At 54.6% G+C, this 20,604-nt stretch overlaps 1 protein-coding gene across 1 annotated transcript in view; it reads left to right on the forward strand.

The window, feature by feature from the left end:
• The window catches only part of RGS3 (regulator of G protein signaling 3), a 120,171-nt gene extending 101,541 nt beyond the window's left edge, over window positions 1-18,630 (forward strand). Inside the window, 7 exon segments of the mRNA XM_032478220.1 lie at window positions 3,402-4,370; window positions 12,057-12,121; window positions 15,643-15,744; window positions 16,124-16,185; window positions 16,796-16,962; window positions 17,660-17,737; window positions 17,739-18,630. Coding sequence (XP_032334111.1) covers window positions 3,402-4,370; window positions 12,057-12,121; window positions 15,643-15,744; window positions 16,124-16,185; window positions 16,796-16,962; window positions 17,660-17,737; window positions 17,739-17,846 — 1,551 coding nt within the window. The 3' untranslated portion in view covers window positions 17,847-18,630.
• Window positions 18,631-20,604: the final 1,974 nt, after the last annotated feature.

A 20,604-nucleotide genomic window follows, 5' to 3' on the forward strand; every position in this document is an offset into this window, starting at 1 on the left:
TGAATGAGTGGATGTACACATGCATGTATGTCCCCAGCCTCCCCCCACCGCAACTCCTGCTCACACTTCCCAGAGTAGTTTCACGTAGCAGCGAGGCTCTGCCATGTGTCATTCCTTTGCCCACAGGACAGACCCACACCCGGCATCCATTCTGTAACACGGCTCCCATCTTTATCTCCCCTCCTGTCCTAATGCTCTTACTTGCCGCCCTCTCCACCCAGATGTCTGAGGTTTCTGGTTCTGGAGGCCCCCTCTCCCCACAAGGTACCCCATACCCCAGCTTCCCCAGGAACACAGGCCAGACTCTCACACAAGCCCTGTCCAGGAGCACAGGACAGAGCTCTTGTCCTTGTTTGCAAGCATCTGCCCTGTGTGGGACGGGCCCAGGTGAGGGGCCTCCGGCAGTACTCACAGCCTGCTTCCCCCACCCTAGACCCCAAAGTCCCAAACTCTAGTGTGTGAGGGTTCAAGGAAGTGGGGAGACACCCTTGGCCAGGAGACATGAGTTCTAATACTGAATCAGCCTCCATCTGATTTCTTAGGTAATTCCTTTAGCCTCTGGGACCCCAGTTTCTCTATCTCTAAGATAAGACTAGGCTAATGATAGCTACCACCACTTTATCAAATGCTCCTCTGGGGCCGGGGCCCGGTGAATAGCACTGACATAGTCCTGTGATATCAGAGCTCTGTTCCAGGTAAGGAAACGGGGCTCCGAGAAGTTGGGAGGCCTGGCCATATTGTTGCACAGCTGGGAAGTGACACCGCTGGGATCAAAACCAAAGTTGGACTCAGGCATCTAAGCAGGAACCGCTGGGCGCTCTGAGAGCACTCAGTCCTGGGTGGTTTCTCGGCTTCTCGGGGCGGGGTGGGGGGTGGCCCTCTGGGGACAGAGGCACTTCCCCTCCTAGCTTTGTTTGGTTTGGCCATGGTTTAGGGCGGGATTGGCAGAGGCAGGCTGACTTGTATTTCTGGTTTTGGGTCTATTGCTGTGCTTTCCCAAGGGGTGAGTGGGCTCCAGCTGCCGTCACTGCTGATACAGGCCTGGGCCCCACCCCCCACCCCCCCAGGAAAGAGGAAATTTGACCTGTTCCCCTCTCAGGGCCCAGTGCCAGGCCCCTGGGGCACCAATTATTGCAGTTCTTCCATATTGGGGGGGTAGGTCTGGCCAAGGGGGAGTGAGAGTGTGGGGCACCAGGGAGCTGGCTGCCGAAGTTTGTTTTTCTTGGTGGAGAAGGCTCCCTGGGGAGTGGGGGATGGGCAGGGGACCAGGCTGCTCTGGGGACTGAGATCAAAAGTAGGCTTGGGAAGAAGGAGGTGGAGGCCGGCTCTAACCCCAGCTTAGCCCTGGGTGTGCGGGTGCCTTTGGGCAAGTCCCTAGGTCACTATCCAGGCTGGGTCCTCTGTCCTTCTGTCAGTTCAGTGGAGGGTCTCTCTGACGCCCTGGGAACAAACTAAGGTTTCCAGATAAGATTCCTGGATTGGGGCTCCTGGCATCACAATTGCCAACTTTGATTCTGGGAGTTTGACAGTTTGCTTCTAGGCCTCCAGGGGAGAGATGAGCCACTGTTTGAGATTTGTGACCATTGTTTTAATCACCATGACCACCATCAGCGTCATCATCCCATTTCGGAGCTTTATACTTTCTCTAGTCTACTCTTCTGCTGTGTCGCTTGGGGACATTAGTTATCCCATTTAATGGGTGGAGGCCCTGAGGCCCAGAGGGTTTAGTAATTGGCTCTACCTGGCCCTGCTGTGTGATTCTGGGCTGGCCTGTGCTTGTCTCTGGGCCTCCGCCTCCCCATCAGAGCAGTGGAGATTTGGGCTTTGCTAAAGTTCCCAGGTCTGAGGCCATGAGGTCTGAGGGGTGCCTGCTGGCAGACTTCCCAGGGCAGGAAGTCCGCAGGGTGCCCGGGTACCTGTCTTTGGCTGTCTGGGCACCAGACCAGGGCCGGATCATCCTAGAGTCCTCAGAGGCTTCCCCTGCCTACTCAGCACCCCTCTCTCCCGGGGTGGGGGTGGGGTGGGGAGGGGCTTTCACTTTCCTCCTCCTAGGCAGCAGCTCTGACCCGTACTGTGCTTTCACATCCGCTCTGGTGCTCCGAGACACCACTGACACTCTGACATGTGTCTGCGTCACCCTGCAGCTGCCCTAAGCTATAGCTGGGCCTCTTATTCCCAGATGGGAAGACTCGCTGGCCCAGGGCTGAAAAGAGTTCCCAGCTGCAGGCATAGCCTTTCAGTCTCTGGCAGCTATGCAGAGTGGAGTGGAGAAGTCACTGCTCTTTGGGCTCAGCTTTCTCACCTGCCAAATGGACATAAGTGGTCTTTACAGTAAGAGCCCTTAACCTACTTTCTGAGGTATTTACCCCTGAAATTTTCCGTGTGTGTGTGTGTATGTGTGTGTGTGTGTGTGTATTTACACGCACATATGCATTCCCACAGACCTGTACAGACCCCAGGAATGTGTGGCATTTTTCTCTTTCATTAGTTCTGGGTAGGTATGGCCTCTTCATGGTCAAAACCTGGACTCTGAGTAGTTCTAGGTCCAGCATTCCAAGTCCTTGACTGTGATGAGAGGCCCAGCCTAGCCCAGACCTGACCTGCTTGCCTGTGTGGCTGTGGCACTAGGACACCCCTGACTTTCTCTGTGCCCCAGTCTTCCTGTGAAGTACCTGCTCAGACTAGGGCACTATTTTTCCCTTTGCAAACGAAATCTGCAGGAACCCAGCAAAAACTCTGAGGGTTTGGAGAGTCGTGTGTGAGGCAGGAAGTGCCTTCTTTTTTGTGTGTGGAACTCCTGGGGTTCCTCCAGTCACAGTTTAAAAATCACTGTGTGGGTGATCCCTCCGCGAGTTTCCATGTATTTGTGACATCTGTCTAGTCCAGGTGTGGGCAATATTTTGAAGTTCTGGTTTTATTCCAGTTTATTAGTTTCAAAAAGATCTGGCTTGAGGCTTGGTTTGATTCTGGTCCATGAAGGCAAAGGCTGTCTGGCTCCTCATTTATTCACAGAGACGACTTACTCACAGAGGGGCCATGGCACTTCCCTTAGAGGGCCATTGAGAAGATCCCGTAAGAGGGGTTTAATCTGCCATGGTCGCTGGCATACAATAGGGCCAGGTAATGGTAACCTCTCCCTCTTCTCCCTTAAATGACCAACCCTATTTTTCATGAAACAGAAGTTTCAAGCAAGGAAATAAGGGTGGGAACGCATATACAGCTCAGCCACAGGAACTGTCAGGTTTCCCCCTGGCACATCGGTTTTCACACTGTGCAGGGGGTGTAGGGTGCAGGGTGTGGGGTTTGGGCCACTGCTTGATTGTGTTTCAGTCTCTGTGACATTGGTTTGTATGCAGCAGCCTCCTCTTGTCAACCTTTCTCACTATCTCTTTATTTTGCAGATGTTTGAATCAGAGGCGGATGAGAAGAGGGAGATGCCCTTGGAGGAAGGGAAGGGGCTGGGTGCCAAGGATGCCCCACCCGGCAAGGACCCTTCTCCTGACCAGGAGCCTCCTCCAGGACAAGACCTTCCACCCAAAGAGGACTCCTCTTCTGACCAGGAACCTTCTGCTGGCCCAGAGTCACTGTCTAGCAAAGACTCACCTTCCTGCAAGGAACCCCCTCCGGGCCAGGATCCCTCACCAAGCAAGGACTCCCCACCATGCCAGGAATCCCCTTCAGCCTCAGCCCTTTCTCCATGCCAGGACCTCCCTGCTATGCAAGAACCCCCTCCTAGCCAAGACCCTCTACTCAGCAAAGACCTCCCTGCCAGCCAGGACCCCCCTGTCCAGGACCTTCCGCCCTGTCAAGACCTGCGCCCTAGCCAGGCCACCCTGGTAGCTGAGGTCGTTGCTGGGGAGACCACGAGCTCTGGGGACCCACCAGCAGTCACAGAGGGCCCGCCTGTGGCCTCCAGGCCAAACTTTGTGATCCCCGAGGTCCGGCTGGACAGCGCCTACAGCCAGAAGACAGGGGCAGAGGGGGGCAGCTCGGGCGATGAGGAGGATGCAGAAGAAGGCGAGGAGGGGGATGAGGGCGAGGAGGACGAGGATGAGGACACAAGTGACGACAACTACGGAGAGCGCAGTGAGGCCAAGCGCAGCAGCATGATCGAGACGGGCCAGGGCGCGGAGGGCGGCCTCTCGCTGCGCGTGCAGAACTCTCTGCGGCGCCGGACGCACAGCGAGGGGAGCCTGCTGCAGGAGGCCCGTGGGCCTTGCTTCGCCTCCGACACCACCTTGCACTGCTCGGATGGAGAGGGCACTGCATCTACCTGGGCCATGCCTTCGCCCCGCACCCTCAAGAAGGAACTGGGCCGCAATGGTGGCTCTATGCACCACCTTTCCCTCTTCTTCACAGGACACAGGAAGGTAAGAAGGCTGAGGGCAGAGAGGGAGTGGGCACCTGACTAGTGGGGAGGAGGCAGGGTGCGTCCAGGAGCCGCAGGGAATGAACCTTCACTTTGTCCCACCTCTGCTCTTCTCTCAGCCTTCCAATGAGCCTTCTACCCATTTGACAGAGAATAAAACTGAGGCCTGCAGAGACCAAGAAGAACAGAACCTGGACTTAAACCCATGACTTTATGACTCCAGTTATTCTTGCAGCTCCATTGTACTGGGGGAACCCACAGAAAATAGAGCAGGTGTATTTGGATCTAAAAAAGATCCAACATACTAGCCAGAGAAATAGTTACAAGTGATACTCAGTCCAGGCCTAGCCGGACTAGAAGTCTGTCAGCTGACAACCATGACAACACATATTTCCTCTGCCACCATTATGCTAAGCAATTTACATGAACTCGTTAAGGCTCACAACAGCCCTATGAAGTAGATAGTATTGTTGCCCCTACAGATGAGGAAACTGAGGCACTGAGAGGGTATCTCACTTACACTGGGTGGCACAATTTTTAAATGTCTGAACCGGAATTAGAATGTGGCTCCAGGGCTGGAGTTCCTAACCACCATGCTATTTTCCTCTTGCAAGTATTTATAAATAGATGAATAAGTGTTTATTGATTTCCTGCTGTGTGCCAGGCCCTGTGCTCTCTGCCACAGCAGGGGCTGCAGAAATGTGTGAGGCTGATCTCAGCCTGTGAGGAATGTGTTTTCTGCGTGGGCCGGTTTCTAACAGTCAAAACATTGCACTGTGGCCTTGAAGCTCACTGGCCAGCTTGAGTCTGGGCTCTGTCCCTTACTTACTGTGTGGCCTTGGGTGAGTCACTCAGCTCTTCTGAGCCTTAGTATCATCTCTGAAAAGCAGAGATTAATAGCACTCACATCCCAGGGTGGTGGAGGGTGAACCCAAAGAACCTGGTGCCTGATGGCATTAGTGCAGGTGCCAGGCGAGTGCTGTTGTGGTGTTGACAGCCGGCGCAGTACAAGGTATTGTCATGACAACTCCTGAGAGGCTAGGCGGGCCAGGGTAGACAGTGACCACGGAGGGCAGCTGACCCTCAGAGACCTGCAAGTTCAGGGAGGAGAGACCCCTAAGGCCCAAGGCCACCAGGGAAGGCTTCTGGCAAAAGATGCCCCTCAGCTTGGCCTCAAAGGTCAAGCAGGTTTAGAACAAACAGCGAGGATAAGGTAGGCATTCCATGAAAGAACATGACCTGGACAAAACTGTCTGTAGAAGCCAGTTTAGTTAGAACAGGGGATTTCTAAAGTGCAGGGATGGTAGACATATGGCATTCATGCTGCCATTCCTGCCTCCAAACTCATGGCAGACATGACTAATGGATTTCAGCACACTTCCCCACCAAGTTGGGGCATGGCCTCAGACGCCTTCTTAGCTTCTCAGCCACTGGAAATAAGGCCAATTGGCACATGGGAAGACACCTTCTGCTGAAAGGTGGCTGGGCTAGAAGGGCAGGCTGGGGCCTTCGAGAAAAGGGCCTTAAACTTTGTGCCCAGGAATTGGAACTAAGTCCCAGAGGAATTGGGACTGACTCTGTTTCTTCATTTGTAAGCACTTTGATGTGCTTCGAAATCACCAGGAGGAGGTTATTAATATAAAGATTTCTTAAGTCCCTGACTCCAGACTCTGGAATCAGATTTTCTGGAATCAGAATTTCTAGGGGATGATGCCCAGACTCTGCATGTTAAACAAGCCTCTCAAGGAATGAGATGTTCCCTATGGTTTGAGTATCACCATCATAGGCCACTTCTTGAGGCAGCTTCAATAGGAAAAGAGCAAAACTCTGTCCTACTGAGGTGAGGCCTCAGGCCAGGCCTGGCCACTCTCCTCTGGAGGACCGCTGATATCCAAGGGCTCACCACCTAGCTTAGACCTCCCAATTTCAATGCCCCCATCAGATCCTTCCCTTGTTCTGCCCCTTTCCCCCCTTGCTCCAATACAATTTTTTTTCTGGTAGGGGAAGTAATTAAGTTTATTTATGTATTTATTTATTTTAATAGAGGTATTGGGAATTGAACCCAGGACCTCGTGCATGCTGAGCACGTGCTCTACCACAGAACTATATTTTCCCCTCGATACAAATACTTATATACAGAGAAATTCACACATATTCATATGTACATTTCTAGTTCCCCAAATCAGTTGATCTCAGCTCCTATTTTGGGGCAGATTCTTCTGGCTGGCAGTCCAGCAGGCCTGGGCCAGCTGTCTCCTGTCTTGGCTTCCACCTTTCGACACCCATGATTCCCGGTGTCCTCCCCTCCCCACCCTCTTTTGGCCCATCACTTCCTTTCTTGGGCTTGAGTGACTAAGCTGGCATGGACCTCAGACCTCCAAGCCTGTGGTGGATACTTTTCCTGTAGCTTCTGCTTACCTGGCCTCAAGTCCCTCATCATCGTTCATATCTTGCTTCCTCCAGGCAACTGGCTTCAATAAGAAACTAACCCTTGTCAGAGGGAAGTGAGGTCTAGGCTGGACAGGTACCCTGGTCTCACTCCATCCCTCGCTGGCAGTGGGCCTTGGGCAAGTCCCTGCCCTTCTCTGAGCCTCAGTTTCCTCATCAGTAAAATGGGTATGGTAATAGTATCTCCTTTGTAGGGTTGCTGGGGAGATTAAAGAGCCAGACTCGGGTAAAGTGTTCAGGGCAGTGCCTGTCATGCAGCGCCTGGTAGGTGCTCCATAAATGGGAATCGTGTTGACGGTGGTGGTGATGAGGAGGAGGGTTGCAGTAGCGGGAGCAATAGCAGTCATCCCAACAGCCACAAGGTGCCTCCAGCCCCTTTTCTGGCCTTCACGACACTGCTGCAAGCTGGGACCAGCTGTACTCATCTTACAGAGGGGAGCCTGAGGCCTGGGGAGAAGTTTCTGTCCCAGGGCACACAGTGGGTAATGATGGAGCTGGACAGTGGCCTCACCCTGTCCAGTCCTCTCTAGCACTTCCCCAGGCTCTGCACACCTCTTGCGGGTGAGAGGCAGGGGATAGGGGGCGGGCAGCTGGGGGAGGCAGCCGGCTTTGCTGTGACTTCCATCTTCCTGGCTTGGGCCTGGTTTTCCTGGGAGGGTCCACTGATGCCAACAGACCATGGTTTCCCGACAGGACCAGGCAAGAGGTGAAGAGGAGAGGGGTGAAGTCTTCAGGCTGTGTAGTGAGACAGACTGGGTTCAAGTCTCAGCTCTGCCTCCTCCTTCCTGGTCCTGAGACCTTGGCCAAGTTACATTTTCCTCTGAATTTCAGTTTTCTCTTATGAAATGGGAGTGCTAAATCTTCATGGAGTTGTCCCAGGGATTCAAGAAGACAGTAGTGTGTTGATAGCTTTGTGCCCATGGTTGTGATCCTGTGATGACATGAGACCCAGGGAAGCCAGACAGAGCTGGTGTGGCCTTGGGCTGGTCATTGTGCTGCTGTGTGGCTAAGCGGAGGCTGTCCAGAGTGCATTCTGCCTGTCACAGGGTGACAGTGCTTGTGTTCCCCCTTCCCTCCCTTGTCATCCTGCCCTCTTGTATGCTGAGTGATCTCTACTGTGTGTAGGAGTGTCTGAACCAGACAGACCTGAGAGATGGTCTGTTCGGCCACAGTCCTCTTATGGATGGGCTGTCTGAGGTCTAGAGAGGAGAAGGTCCCCCAGGACCCTCCCATGGCTTATCCCCTGGACCTGGCTCCTTGTGCTGGGTTGAGTTGTCTCACAGTGCCCTCTGCTGCCAGACCCCCGCCTTGCCAGCTTATCCCTGGAGGTCCCACAGGGAAGAGCCACAGGCCTAGGTCCACCCTTTTCCTGGGAGCCAGAGAAGCTCCAAGGGTATCTGTGTCTGGGCCCAGGATACTGCCATTGAATTCCACCCCAGCCCAAGATCACAGGTCCTCCTTTAACAGTGAAGAGACAGAGGCTGTAGCCCCTCCCTGGCCATGCTTCCTTCTCCCCTCCTGCGGGGACTGGCGTGGGCAGAGGCCGTTGGGCTGAGGATGCCAGCCCTTCCGCACTAAGCTTCCCACCGAGGCCAGAGGTCAGACAGGAGGGCCCCTAAGTTCCTTTCTAGCTCCAGGATGTGATAACACCTTCCAGCCTCCTATTTAAAAAAAAATTTAAAGAAGAATTATTTCCGACATCTAAACAAGTAGGTATAGAGTGTTTAGCCCCAGTGTTTCCACAAGGTTCCATGGGGTCTAGTGGATGGTCTGGGTCAGAGAGAGCAGCCAGGCATGGCCCGGTGGCCCCAGAAATCAGGTCAGGATGGGTGGGGGAAACCAAGGAGGCCCTGCTCACAGGAGAGCCCTCAATCGTGGGTGGGCTCTGGAGCCAGACCTGGAATTCTCTGCCATGGGCCAGCTTGGAGGGCCCAGGCAAGTTACTGAACTGCTCTGGGCCTCAGTTTCCCCGGCTGTAAACTGGGGGAAGTGACAGCAAATAGCTCTTAGAACCATTGAGAAGATAAAATTAGGTGAAGTATGATACAGCACCTCAGCACAATGCCTGGCACGTAGTAAGTAACGACCAGCCTGGCTGACAGGTATTGGGCACCTCCAGGACAGGCACTGTGCGGAGCGCTTCACGTGTGTTGATTAATCCTCCTAACAGCCCTGTGCGGTAGGTCCGCCGATTGTCCTCATTTTACAAGGAAAGTAACCGAGGCACAGAGAGGGCCTGTAATTTGGCTGAGGTCAGTTAGCTAGTAGGTGACTGAGCTAGGATTTAAATCCAGGCAGTTGAGAAACTAACTCTTAACTGTGGACTATTATTATGGTTATAATTATAATACAAATTATAATTATAATTCCAAGAGGTGGTGAGCTCCTAGTCCCTAGAGGTGGTGGGGTAGGGGCTGGGCGGGCCCCAGGGATTTCTGTCTGGAGTGAAGGGAGGGCTGGGTGGCCTGGGTTCGCCTCCATTCACCTTTCAGGCGGGAGGGCCCCGTAGCGGAGCATGGCAGTGGGGAGCAGGTGGGAAGCAGAGCCCCTTTACGTGCTGGCCCTGGGCAGCCCTCACTGTAGTTCCTAGAGAGAGGAGACGTGGGAGCCAGTCTGGGGCTGGAAACCAGAACCCTGACTTTCTGTCTCAATTTCTTCTCTTTCCTTGCTGTCTGGGTGTCACTGGCCACTTTGGGGGCCGACTTCCAGGGCCAGAGCTCCCCGGCCCCTCTGTCAGGCTGATTGGTGTGGGGGGGGCCAGGCTGATTGTGGGGCCAGTCCCTGGAGAAGATCACCCCCTCCCCAGCAGTGGGAGGAAGAGCCCATTTCCCAGCAGTGCAGAGACTAGGGGTGGCGGGCCGGGCGGGAGTGGTCCCCAGGCCCATTGTGTGGGGCCGATAAAGTGCGGAAGCTGAGGTTAGAATGGGAGGAAGCCCAGTGCTTGCGGCCCTTTCCCACGGGTGGGGGCTTTAGGCACTGCCCAGCCAGGCCAGCGCGACTGCGGCCTGTGTATGTCACGGGGTGACAGCGACAGTGTTCCCTGGGCAGTGAACGCTGGCGGCCCCTGGTCACTGAGGACGCCCTGTGTGCCAAATTGGGCCTGGGGGGCCCAGACTTTCTCCTGGTGAATCTCCAAACAGCGGGTGGGTGGCGGTCACCACGCCTCTGCTGGAGCTAAAGAAGCCAAAGTTGAGAGGCTCAGAAACGTCTCCAAAGCTGGTGGAGGCAGGATCTCTACCCAGGCCTGACTGCAGACTGGAGATCCGGGATCCCACACCACAGATGGGCGTGTGCCTGTGTGTGCACGTACACACACGTGTTTACAACCTTGGTGGGGCAGCGTTCTCAGGAAGGAGGCGGCATTTCCCCCGAGTCTTTCATTGGAAACATTCAAAATGTGCCCTGTGCTTGTATTTGAGTAGCAGCATCCTCTGGTGGAGAAACACAGGCCTTGAATTCAGACAACCTAGATTCCAGCTGCCACCTAAATGCTGGGTACCCTTGGGCAGGTGACTTGACTTCTCTGAGCCTCTGTTTACTTTATGGACTTACTCTGAAGATTAATGAGATAGTAGCTGGATGACTCCCATTCCAAGGTCTGGCCTATAGGAAGAGCTCCATGAGTGAAGCTATAATTCATCCATCCATCCATCCATCTGTCCATCCGTGGGTGGGTGCAAAACTGAGGCTAGTAGCTCCCCCTGCTGGCTCTATCTGGATTAAGGCCACTTTTCTTTCCAGAATTGAGAACAGTATTTTAAGGTTTATCCCACCATTTTTATTTTACAAATGAGGAAACTGAGGCTCAGGGTGGTAGCTCCTGAGGGTCAGAGCTGAGATTCACACCTTACGAGCTTCCGTCTTGTCTTGGGACGTAGTGTCCAAGCCCAGCCTACCCTTAGCTCTAGCTCCTCCAGCATCTCAGAGCATTTCCTGTGCTCCCGCTCCAGAATGGCACTGTGGGGGCCCTGGTTTCCCCTGGAGGAGGGTGGATGCGCACAGACAGGGCAAGGTAAACAGAGGGTGGCCCCAGTAGAGATGGTGGGAGTCTGGAGTGGTCTGGAGGAAAGGAGTGGCAGACTGGGGGGACGTAGAGACTGGGCAGGAGAGGAGGGGGCATTCCAGGAAGGGGGCACAGCACAGGCAAAGGCAGGGAGATGGGGGTGCAGGGTGGAGTCTGTAGGCTGCAGTGGAGCCCTAAGGAATAAAGCTGTAGGCCTTGGATCAAGCAGCGAGGCGTTCAAGACACATCTTTCCCAACCTGCTTCCCCTCTTTCCTGATTCATTCACTCAAGGATTTCTTGAGCTCCTAATGTGTACCAGGCCTAGTGAAGGTGACCTAGACAGAGGTCAAGGCAGACAGAGGCCTTGCTCTTGGGAACTCAAAGTCCAGTAGAGGAGACAGATGGAACAAGCATGTTGGGTGTAGTGGGTGCCTCAAAGTGGGCAAAGAGGGGACAACTTTGGTCCAGGGGTCAGGGAGGGCTTCCCAGGTGAGGAGGCATTTAAGCAGCTTACCCGAGGTCTAGGTCTTTCCCGGGGCTGTGTCCTAGGAGGTAAGACAAGTGGGAGGGTCACAAAAGCATCCATGGAAGAAATAGCACGTGCAAAGGCCTGAGGTGATGGGGTCAGGGCCGTGAAGCTATTCCTTTTGGTTGGAGGGCAGTTCGAAGAGGTTGCTGGAGCAGAAGTCAGGCTGGAGAGATAACTGAAGGAGTTGCAACTGATGTTGAAATGGAGCTTGCTGCCCAGATCCTACGATGGTAGACCCTGTACGTCGTGTTACGGAATTTGGACATTATCCCAAGCACACAAGGGAGCCATGGAAAGCTTTAAGGCAAAAGAGGTGCTCTCAGGCCTGTGTAATAATTCACTTAACACACTGCTGACCAATATCAGGTCTTTTTAAAACCTCAGAGTCCTGAATTGGTTAGTCATTATGATCTCAATTTTGAAATTAAGCAATAGAGGCTCAAAGAAGGGCAGCGATTGGCTAAGTCACACAGCAGGACCTTGGCTGAAGCCCTGCTCTCTGGCCTGCCCTACTGCCATTACTGCTGCGTCCGTGGCTTCCCCCGCCAGCCACAGGGCAGGCTGATCTCAGTAGTGGGGTCTCCCTCCATCCCCTGTTCTTTAAGGGGTAAGAACATGGGGGTGGGCAGGGCAGGTTTGCAGGAGCTGTTGGATCCCTGAGCCTCTTGGATACCCAGACTGCAACGTGTCTGTCTTTTCTCTGCAGATGAGCGGGCCTGACACAGTTGGGGACGATGACGAAGCCTCTCGGAAGAGAAAGAGCAAAAACTTGTACGTTGGAAAGATCCATGGTCCTCACGCTAATGATTGGGGGGGGTCCCTGCACCCCTCTTCTTCCTCCACCCTTTGGCTTATTTTCCTTCCAGGAGTAGAGGTGGGGAGAAGGGGCTGCCCCTAGTCCTGCCCCAGACAGATGCCCATGAACAATGGGATCTGGGAACTTAGCGGTGGCCCCAGGGTGAGGTCACCAGGATCCTGAGCACCCAGCACTGCCCTTAGTGTCCATGCAGAGTGAGGCAAGGTGCTGATTTAGTATCTGGAAGCGACAGGGAGCCAAGCAGAAGCAGCCAACCAGCCAGGTTGCCCTGGCCCTGACCAGCCTCTAAGCCAAGCAGTGGCCGAGTGACCACAACAACTGTTTTTCTCCCTCTGAGAAAGGGTTGAACAGACAGATCACGGAGTTCCCCTTTCTCCTCTTGAGCTCTGGAATGTTAACAGTCTTCAGCATTGCCAGGAGGGGGCGCTGTGAGCTCAGACCTTTACTGGCTCCGCTCAGGGCCATTTACACTTTCAGTTTGGAGGTTGGTTAGGGGTGCCCATTAACAGGGTGTGAGGGGCTTCTCCTCAGGTCTCCCTGTACCTGGGTCCTGGAGACTGCGGGCAGAGACAGGGAGGAGGCAGTGGGGCACATGGTGGCCGCAGAGGGAAACCCCCTCCCTTTCAGGTCCTGCAGTGCCCAACTGGGCCTGGGGGAGTACAGGAGCTCTTCCCAGATGCCTCCTGGAACCTTCTTCCCTGACCTCGACCTTGGCTGGGGTCCACTCGGCTAGAAACTCCTTCTCCCCAGCTTCCCCTGCCCTCTCCAGTTTCCTGCAGCAGCAGCTGTGGCTTCTCTCACCCTGCAGCCAAGAACACACTTTCTAGGGAAGGTGAAACACGCAAACAAGAACAATGCTTTGCACCAACCATCCGGTCCAGGCAGCACCAGAGCTGCTATGAGTGGCGCTCCCAAGGATGGAGCAGTGAGGACAGCGGAGGACGGGCATCCAGGGTGCTGGAGCTGCCCTGGGCCACCAACTCTAGCCTTCTTTCAAAGTGGGTGCTGCCTTTTGAATGCTCGAAGCTCACATTCTTAAAAGCTTAGTCGAGGACTCTTAGAATCTGGGATAGTAATAAAAATTATCTTTATTGTGTTAGGCAGGCGTCTATATGCATGGCTATATTATCTAATTTAACCTTTACCGTAATTATTATTTTACGTTTCTTTTTTTCTTACTTACCCTACTTTATAAATGAATAAACTGAGGCAGAAAGATGTTAAGTTACTTGTCCATACTTTACAGCATGTAAGCGGTAGAGTTGAGAGCTGAAACCTGGCATGCTAGCTCTAAAATATATATATATACACACATACACATATAAATAGACATACATACATACAGTTTTTTTCAGAGCCTGTTACTTTTAAGTTCGGTGCAAAGCGCTCTGAAGGAGGTACACAACACCCCTGCTAAACAGCCTTTGAGCCCCTAGTGACAGGAGTCCATTTCCCAGAGGCCATTCATTCCATCTTTTCATGGCTCTGATTGGAGGAACTAGCTTCCTCTTGTGGGTCCCTGTTCTGCTCTCTGGGGACACATGGGGCCCCTCTGACTTCTGTCATTTTTTCTGGGGTTGCCTATATGGCAGTCAGGGACTTCCAAGGACTCCTGCAGCTGTGTGACTGCCCAGCTGTGCATCTGGGAGGAGAAGGTTGGCTAGGCAGGAGTTTCAGCCTCCTCCAGCCGCAGAGAAACACAGTGGTCTCTGAGCCAGCAAGGGACCCAGGTGGATGGAGGCAGCCTGCAGGTTGGACCTCAGGCCAGCCCCTCTCCCTCGCCTGGACCTCTGTGTCCTCACCTGGCCAGGGAGCGGGAGCAGGAGCAGGAGCAGTGGCTCCGAGACAGAGCACTGTGCGCAGGAAGCCCTGCTTGCTCATTCCTAGCCACCCCAGGGCTCTCTGAGGATCTCCGTCCTCACTCAGATGGCTGCCAGTCCCTGGACTCCTTGGCTTTATCTTGTTGGCTTGGAATCTCTTAGATCAAGGTCCCCATCCCTAAGCAGCTGCCCCAGACCCTCAGGACACCCGTGGAAAAGCCTGAGTGCTTTTGCCCCAGGCACTGTGCTAAAGCTTTATGTGCATATTCTCCTTGCCTGGAAACAGTCCCAGCAGATGGTAGATACTATTATCATCCCTGTTTAACAGATGAGAAAACTTCAGAGAGGTTAGGCAGGCAGTTGGTGACTGCTGGAGCTGGGATTTGAACCCGTGACTGTCTTACTGCAGACTCTCATCTCATAACCTCCACCCATACCACCTTCCTTAATTACACAGGGTGTCCTGTAGGTCTTAAGTGCCCTTTGAAGCTTGAATAACTTCAGAAGTGTGCTGCAAACTTATAAAATACATTTGAAAGTTGAATTATTTAAATTTCTTTCACACTTATTTAGCTTTGTGGTTTTGGTAACATTTTTAATTTTACACATTTAATTTTTGGTTCAGTCAGCATCTTTCATCTTTAAATCAGATAAGAGATCAAAATTAAAACAAAAAATTTATTATTCAAAAATCATAAGACTAAGTGTGCGTGAAAAAAATTAATTCATTTCAAATGATGTTTTTGAAAGTTTATAGGACTCATACTTTTGAAATTATTCAAGCTTAAAACTACTGAGACTTTGTCAGACATCCTGCCTATTCATGGATGGATGTATCCAAAGCCAATGACTGAGGCTGAGTGGTCTGCTGGCAGGAACTGTTCTCTGGGAGTTGCTCAGCGTAGGGGTCTAGGGACAAGGGGAGGGGGACACAAACATGAGCCTGAGACACTTAACCCCCTTCTTGCCGGCAGCTTGCCCAGCGCTGAAATCTGCCTGGGGGTGTGGCAAGGCTAAAAATGGTTTTTGGCTAAAAATAGCCAGTCCTGCCACCCTGGTGGGCAGAGCCTCCCCTCCCTCCCACCTTCCCTCCCAGCAATTTGCTGACTTGTTTTCTCCTCCTTCCCAGGGCGCTGCCATGGTAACAGGGAGGCCAGTCACAAATAATGGGTCTGGCTTCCTGCCTGGGCGGGCCCCAGAGGCCGCCCCTTACAGACACATGCCCCTTTCACGGGCTCCCTCTCAGGGTTGGCCAGGAGAGAGATATATTTTTTCCCTGCTCCCGTCCTGGTCCCTCCCATTTCCTGGCTCCTCCTGTCTGAGTCCCAGCCCGGCCTGTGCTTCAGAGTCCAGTCATCCGGCTGGGATCGCAGCGAGCGCTAGGCTGCAGCCTGCACCATTGCTGCCCGCTGCCCAGGACGCGGGGTGGGGGACAGGAGCCCGGGGGTGCTCCCAGCAGGCCATCCCAGGCTCCAAGGTGGGGGGCCCTACAGAGATGCTCCGAGGCATGTACCTCACGCGCAACGGGAACCTCCAGAGGCGGCACACCATGAAGGAGTAGGTGCCCCTCGCCCCAGCCCTCGCCCTCCCCACCCTGAATGTGCAGCGGCGAGTGTGCCAGACTGACCGACCCCCTTCTCTGCTTCTGCCCCCAGAGCCAAGGACATGAAGAACAAGCTAGGTATCTTCAGGCGGCGGAACGAATCCCCTGGGGCCCAGCCAGCGGGCAAGGCAGACAAAGTGATGAAGTCATTCAAGTAGGTCCTCTCTGGCACCCTTGGGCCCCCTCAGGCACTCAATGGTTCCCGGGGGAGCAGGGCTGGCGGTGGGGTTCAGAGAGAATGCTGTTGGCTTGATCCAGCTCTGGGGCAATGGGGGCTCTTGTGGAGGGGGCCTGGTTCCTGGATCAGCAACCCTCATGGGGAGCCTCGGCCGTGGGAAGGATGGTTAGGGAGGGGCAGAGGTGGGGGTAGAAGTGATGCCGGCCCTGAGAAAGAGGGTGGGCTTCCTCCTGGGCTCAGCTGCTTCCTGGGCCAAGGGCAGCTTACAGAGGTCACCCAGCACCAGGGGCAGCTTCTGGCCGCACTTCCCCAAGCCTCCTGGTGCCCTCACTGTGCCGCTTGCCTCGCCCCTCAGGCCCACCTCAGAGGAGGCACTCAAGTGGGGCGAGTCCTTGGAGAAGCTGCTGCTCCACAAATGTAAGTGGGGGCCGGCAGGCCTGTCCCCTCCCTGGGTTCTCTCTCCCCTCTCCTTCCCTCTCCTCCCAGGCCTGGTCCTGGAGAGGCCGCCTTTCCCTCTTTCCTGGGCTCACTTAGGTGTCCCTACTTTTGGGAAAGGCCGAGGCCCTTGGTCTGGCCTTGGAGCTGGCTTCTGCCAGACCTTCCCTGTCCAAGGGAGCTGGCGCTGCCTGCCAGAGGCCGCTGGGACCTGTGTGCTCAGACCCATATTCCCAGAATAACAATAAACACTTCTATGTACTGAGGGCTTACACTGGACCAAATGTGCCTGCCTTCTCATGGGCAGGAACCCATCTGATCCTCACAAGGTTCCAGGAGACGAGGCTGATTATCCCCATTTGACAGATGAGGAAACTGAGGCACAGATGAGGAGAGACCTGGCCAAGGCCCACAAAGTGGCAATGGCAGGGATGAGACAATACTCCCAGGGTTCTTGGCTCTCAGAAACTGGTCAGCTTGCTAAGCCCCCATCATCTACATCTGAAAGGCCCCAGGAGGGTAAGCTGGGGGGCCTGAGGGTAGGAGACGCTGGTTTGGCCTCTCACCCGAGGGTCTGGACTTCTCCTCACAGATGGGTTAGCGGTATTCCAGGCTTTTCTTCGCACCGAGTTTAGTGAAGAGAACCTGGAATTCTGGCTGGCATGCGAGGACTTCAAGAAGGTCAAGTCACAGTCCAAGATGGCATCCAAGGCCAAGAAGATCTTCGCTGAGTACATTGCGATCCAGGCCTGCAAGGAGGTAAGGCCTTGGGCTGGGTCCCTGGGCCTCCGTACCTGTGCTCAGTGGTCTCTCAGTGATTGGGGTACCTGGAAGTTTCAAGGAGGAGCTCAGGAAGGGGAGAGGCCAGAGTGACTCTTAGGGACCATTGTGTTCAGAGCAAAAAGGAAGCAGGGTTGGGACCCAGGAAGAACAGAATCCTGGTTGGTAAAAATGGTCACTGAGTGCTGCTGGATGCTAGGCATATGCCCTCCATGACAACATGTAAAATAGGTTTTAATATTATCTTAATTTTAAAAATGAGGAGACAGTCTCAGAGCATAGCGTCTATTGAGTGCTTCCTGTGGGTTAGACATACCTATTTCATAAGGATGATCTTGCTTAATTTTCACAACTCTCTGAGGAGCGTGCTATTATTCTAGCCTATGGATAAGACAGCTGAGGCTCAGAGCACTCAAGTGATTTGCTTAAGGTCACACACCTAGAGTGTGGCACTGCTGGGATTTGAACTCGGGCCGCCTGACCCTAGAGGTTTTCAGGCCCTACAGTAAGTGACTAGGCCAGGGCTTGATTCCGCTAAGCTGTGGGCCTCTGAACCCCAGCGGTAGAGCAGAGGGGCTTGGAGGTGAGAAGCTGGATAGGTCCTGTCCCGGCCCCCGGGCCCCCAGGGGCAGCTTCTGGCAGGCAGCCCTGACCATGTCACCCTCTGGCTGCACAGGTCAACCTGGACTCGTACACCCGGGAGCACACCAAGGACAACATGCAGAGTGTCACGCGGGGCTGCTTTGATCTGGCAGCAGAAGCGCATCTTTGGGCTCATGGAGAAGGACTCGTACCCGCGCTTCCTCCGCTCTGACCTCTACCTGGACCTCATTAACCAGAAGAAGATGAGTCCCCCGCTTTAGGGGCCTTGGGGTGAGAGCTCAGCATTCACACCAGGCGGGCTGGGCCCCTCCCCACCTGCCTCCCTACCCCTGCGACAGAGGGGGCAAGCAAGTCCCCGGAGGCTGCGTCCGGACAGACAGACTGGACATTTGGATGAGAGGCCTGGACCAAGAGAGGCCCAGGCCACTGGAGGAGTAGAGGGACTGGCCCCACTGGGTCCCCACTGCCCTGGTACGAGGGGGCTTGCGGGCCCTGGCAGGTCAGGGGCCCTGGCAGAGCCAGATCCGGGGCTGCTGCTCCCTGCTGCAGAGACCTCGCAATGACCAAGTTCCTTAAAGAACCGGCTGATGGGGCGGGGGTCCCAGGTCTGGGCCCTGGGGCTCTCCAGGGGGGCTGCCGGGGCTCGCGGCTCAGATCCCCGCCTTGAGTTTTATTTATTTAAACAGTAGTTGGATGCTTGGCGCATCGTCCTGTAATAGGAAACCTTTGCCTCATCAGTTTTCCTAATTTACAAGTGCAATATTTTAACCAACGCCTTGTGAAAAGCCACCTTGCAGAGAAGGTGGACACTATTTTGCAGTTTCAGGGGATTCGCTGGTCCCGAGCCTCAGTGGCAGGCAGCTGGTCCTGCTGGACTGATGAGGCCCGGCGGGGCGCGGTCTGCAGCCTGACCTCGTGCCCAAATCCAGCACCCCTGAGTTCGGGGTCCCTTGGGGGCTCCAGGAAAGCATGGCATCCTCAGACCACACAGCGGCCGAGTTCTGGAGCAAATAAAAGGCCTGTGTTATTTTTTGTTCTTGACCATTTCTGTGTGTTCCTGGTTTTGAGGCTTCCCAGGGTGTCTGGGGCTGGGCCAGTTGGTAGGTGGGCTGTCAGTCCAGCTTCTGCCATCACCTGCCTCCGTCCCGGCGCTGCATACTCGATACGCTGGTGCTGCTCTCTGACCATCTCTTCCTCCATGCCAGGCGCTCTGCCCAGCTCATTCCACTCACCATCTCATCTTCTCCGCAAGCCTCATCATTTCACAGATGAGGTGAGTGAGGCCAGGCAGGTAAGGTGACTTGTCCAAGGTCACACAGCCAGCAAATGGCAGAGACAGGGTTCAGTTAAAGCCCACCCGGCTGCAAAGCCCACACCTTGGATCACCATCCTCTACCAGCTGCTGGATGGCGTCCTCGCTTGGCTGCTAACTGGCTATGTGACCTTCAGCAAGTTCCTTCACTTCTCTGTCCTGTCACACCCTGAGGGTCTAGTGGAACTTTCAGGAGGCACGGGGATGATTGGCAGAGGTAGATGGGGCCAGAATCTCAGGCAGGGTGGCAGTTGCAGACGGACAGACTCATGGAGGCCCTTAGGACAGAAAGAAGAGCTGAGGAGATGACGGGTTGGGGGTGGGTGGCTAGGGTTCCCAGAGAGTCCCTCTGTGGCCAACAGGAGATGCAAATTTAGGAAAGGCCTGATTTGAAGCCACAGTTAAGAGGAGGCTTTGGACCACTTGCTTAGAGGGGTAGAAGGGAGCCTGGCCAAGCTGGTGCAAAAGCTGTCCCTGATACCCACATGTACCACCTGCCAGGGTATAGGGGTAGGGATCAGGGTGTGGCCTGGGCTGGGGACTGGCTCAGCTGGGCTGACTTAGTTGAAACCAGACAGAACTGGTGTAGGAGGGTCTGGGCCCCATCTCCTCAGATCATGTTCCCTGCCTGGGGTCATGGGTTCAGGTCTGCCCACTGGGGATTGGCGATGCACAGGATACAGCGCTGTGCAGCCATGCTCCTCCCTACCTCCCCTTGCCGGTCTCCCTGGGCAAAGCCTCCCCCAGTTTCCCCCCTGCACAGGGAGAGCATCAGAAACGGTGGTCTCTTGGGGCAAGGCATACGACAGGTGTTTAAAACATGTTATATAGCCTTTTCCCCCTAGCACTGGAGGGTGAGCTAGGAGTGGGGCTGGGTCTTCTAGTCACCAGGGGTCTGGCACTGGACCTGGCCAGTGAGCCCTGTTTGGCTTTGTAGATGGTGAAGGGCTTTCTCACAACAGATCTGCCAGTGTCTCAGTGACTCTGGAAGAATTGAGGACAGAGATATGCTCCTTGTTCAGAGCAAGGGAACCTCTCAGGCTTCGTCCAAACCTGAGACTTGAGGACCCAACAGCTAAGAAAATCAAGGCACAGAGAGGACTGCAATGCCACTCCTGTTCCCCCCAAAATGATGTCAGCAGAGCTGACATCAGTGCCCAGGGCTTCCAAGTCCCAGCCTGGCCTGGCTTCTCTGTGGCATCATCTGCTTGGAGGAGACACTCAGCCCAGAGGAGACTCACCTTCCCCTTTCTTCAGATTCTAGGGATTCAGCCTTGGGCCAGGCCCTCCACCTTCCCATTCCCAAGTTACCATGGAAACCAAAGTCCAGGAGAACCAAGTCAGGCAGATGGAATTCCCATTTCGGAAGGCCCCACTGCCTGGTTTCCATTACTCATGCCCTGGACCGTTGGCCTCCCAGCCTCTTTGGCTTTGCCTAGCAGCTGGAGAGCCACCTGGAAAGGCGCCTAGATTTGCCTGCCCTACCGGGGCCTGGACTCCTGGGGGGGGCCTTAGGCACAGCCCTCACTGCCTCAGGCCGCAGTCCCCTTACCTGTATGGTGTCAGGACTGTTTCCCACTTTTTCTCTCACATGGGAGGGAGGAGCAGTCCCCTTGGTTCCATCCGGCAATCCCTGCTGGTCATTGTGGGAACTGGGAGCTGTGAGGTCATCATGTCCAGCTCCCTCCCCATCTCACAGATGGGAA

The sequence above is a fragment of the Camelus ferus genome, chromosome 4 (assembly GCF_009834535.1).
Source record: "Camelus ferus isolate YT-003-E chromosome 4, BCGSAC_Cfer_1.0, whole genome shotgun sequence".
Classification (NCBI taxonomy): domain Eukaryota; kingdom Metazoa; phylum Chordata; class Mammalia; order Artiodactyla; family Camelidae; genus Camelus; species Camelus ferus.